This window comes from Trichoplax adhaerens, genomic scaffold (assembly GCF_000150275.1).
Source record: "Trichoplax adhaerens TRIADscaffold_3415 genomic scaffold, whole genome shotgun sequence".
Taxonomy (NCBI): domain Eukaryota; kingdom Metazoa; phylum Placozoa; class Uniplacotomia; order Trichoplacea; family Trichoplacidae; genus Trichoplax; species Trichoplax adhaerens.
This window is the reverse complement of record NW_002062054.1, coordinates 389-1,216: the sequence shown is the minus strand read 5'-3', so window position 1 is coordinate 1,216 and position 828 is coordinate 389. Positions and strand designations below refer to the sequence as shown.

Here is an 828-nt window from a genome sequence, read left to right as displayed (position 1 = left end):
TTTTTAGATGAATTACAGGAGTTCAAGAAAGGAGTGCTAGAAGTGCTGAGGCAGCCTTTGGAAGAGAGAACCATTACTATTTCAAGGGCCAAATACACCATTTCTTATCCCTGTAGTTTTATGTTAGTGGCCAGTATGAACCCGAGCAAGAACGGTTCTTTCCCGAGCGAGCGCACACTTTATGAATACAGTGGTGAGGAGGCCCAACATTATGTATCTAAGATTTCTGGGCCTTTACTGGATAGAATAGATTTGCAAGTAGCCGTACAGGCAGTTTCCTATGAGCACCTGTCCAAGGATCAGGTCATTGAAACCAGTGAAACCATTCTTAAGAGGGTCCAGGAAGTTAGAAAAATACAACTTGAACGTTTTGAGAATCAAGCCCAATTATTCCATAATGCGCAGATGGGAACGCATGAAATCAAAAAATTTTGTTCATTGGATTCATCAGGACAGAAGGTGCTTGAAATGGCCATGAAGCGCTTAAAATTTTCTGCACGGGCCTATAATAGAATACTCAAAGTAGCACGAACCATTGCAGACTTGGATCAGTCTGAAGCGGTGTTAAGTGTTCATGTAGCAGAAGCCATTCAGTACAGGGGCATGGATAGAATAATTTCTTAATAATGTTTTAAACCTTCATGTAAATCATATATGATACTGGCCATTTCATTGAGTTGGTAGGTGACCATTGCTTTGGGTATTTGAAGGTGAATGAAATTTTGCTGATGGTCATAGATGCTATTTTCTCTTGAAGTAAAAGCCTTTTTATGAGAGGCATTTTCAAGGTCTAAAATTTCAAGATTAATTCGCTGTCTACTCAAAGAG

The 828-nt window shown here is 39.6% G+C and overlaps 1 protein-coding gene across 1 annotated transcript; it reads left to right on the top strand.

The window, feature by feature from the left end:
* Positions 1-135: 135 nt before the first annotated feature.
* TRIADDRAFT_62981 (uncharacterized protein) lies at positions 136-624 on the top strand (the record flags this gene model as incomplete). Its single annotated transcript, XM_002118975.1, has 1 exon — positions 136-624. One exon carries the CDS (start codon positions 136-138, stop codon positions 622-624), a length of 489 nt encoding a protein of 162 aa, XP_002119011.1.
* Between the last annotated feature and the right edge of the window lie 204 nt (positions 625-828).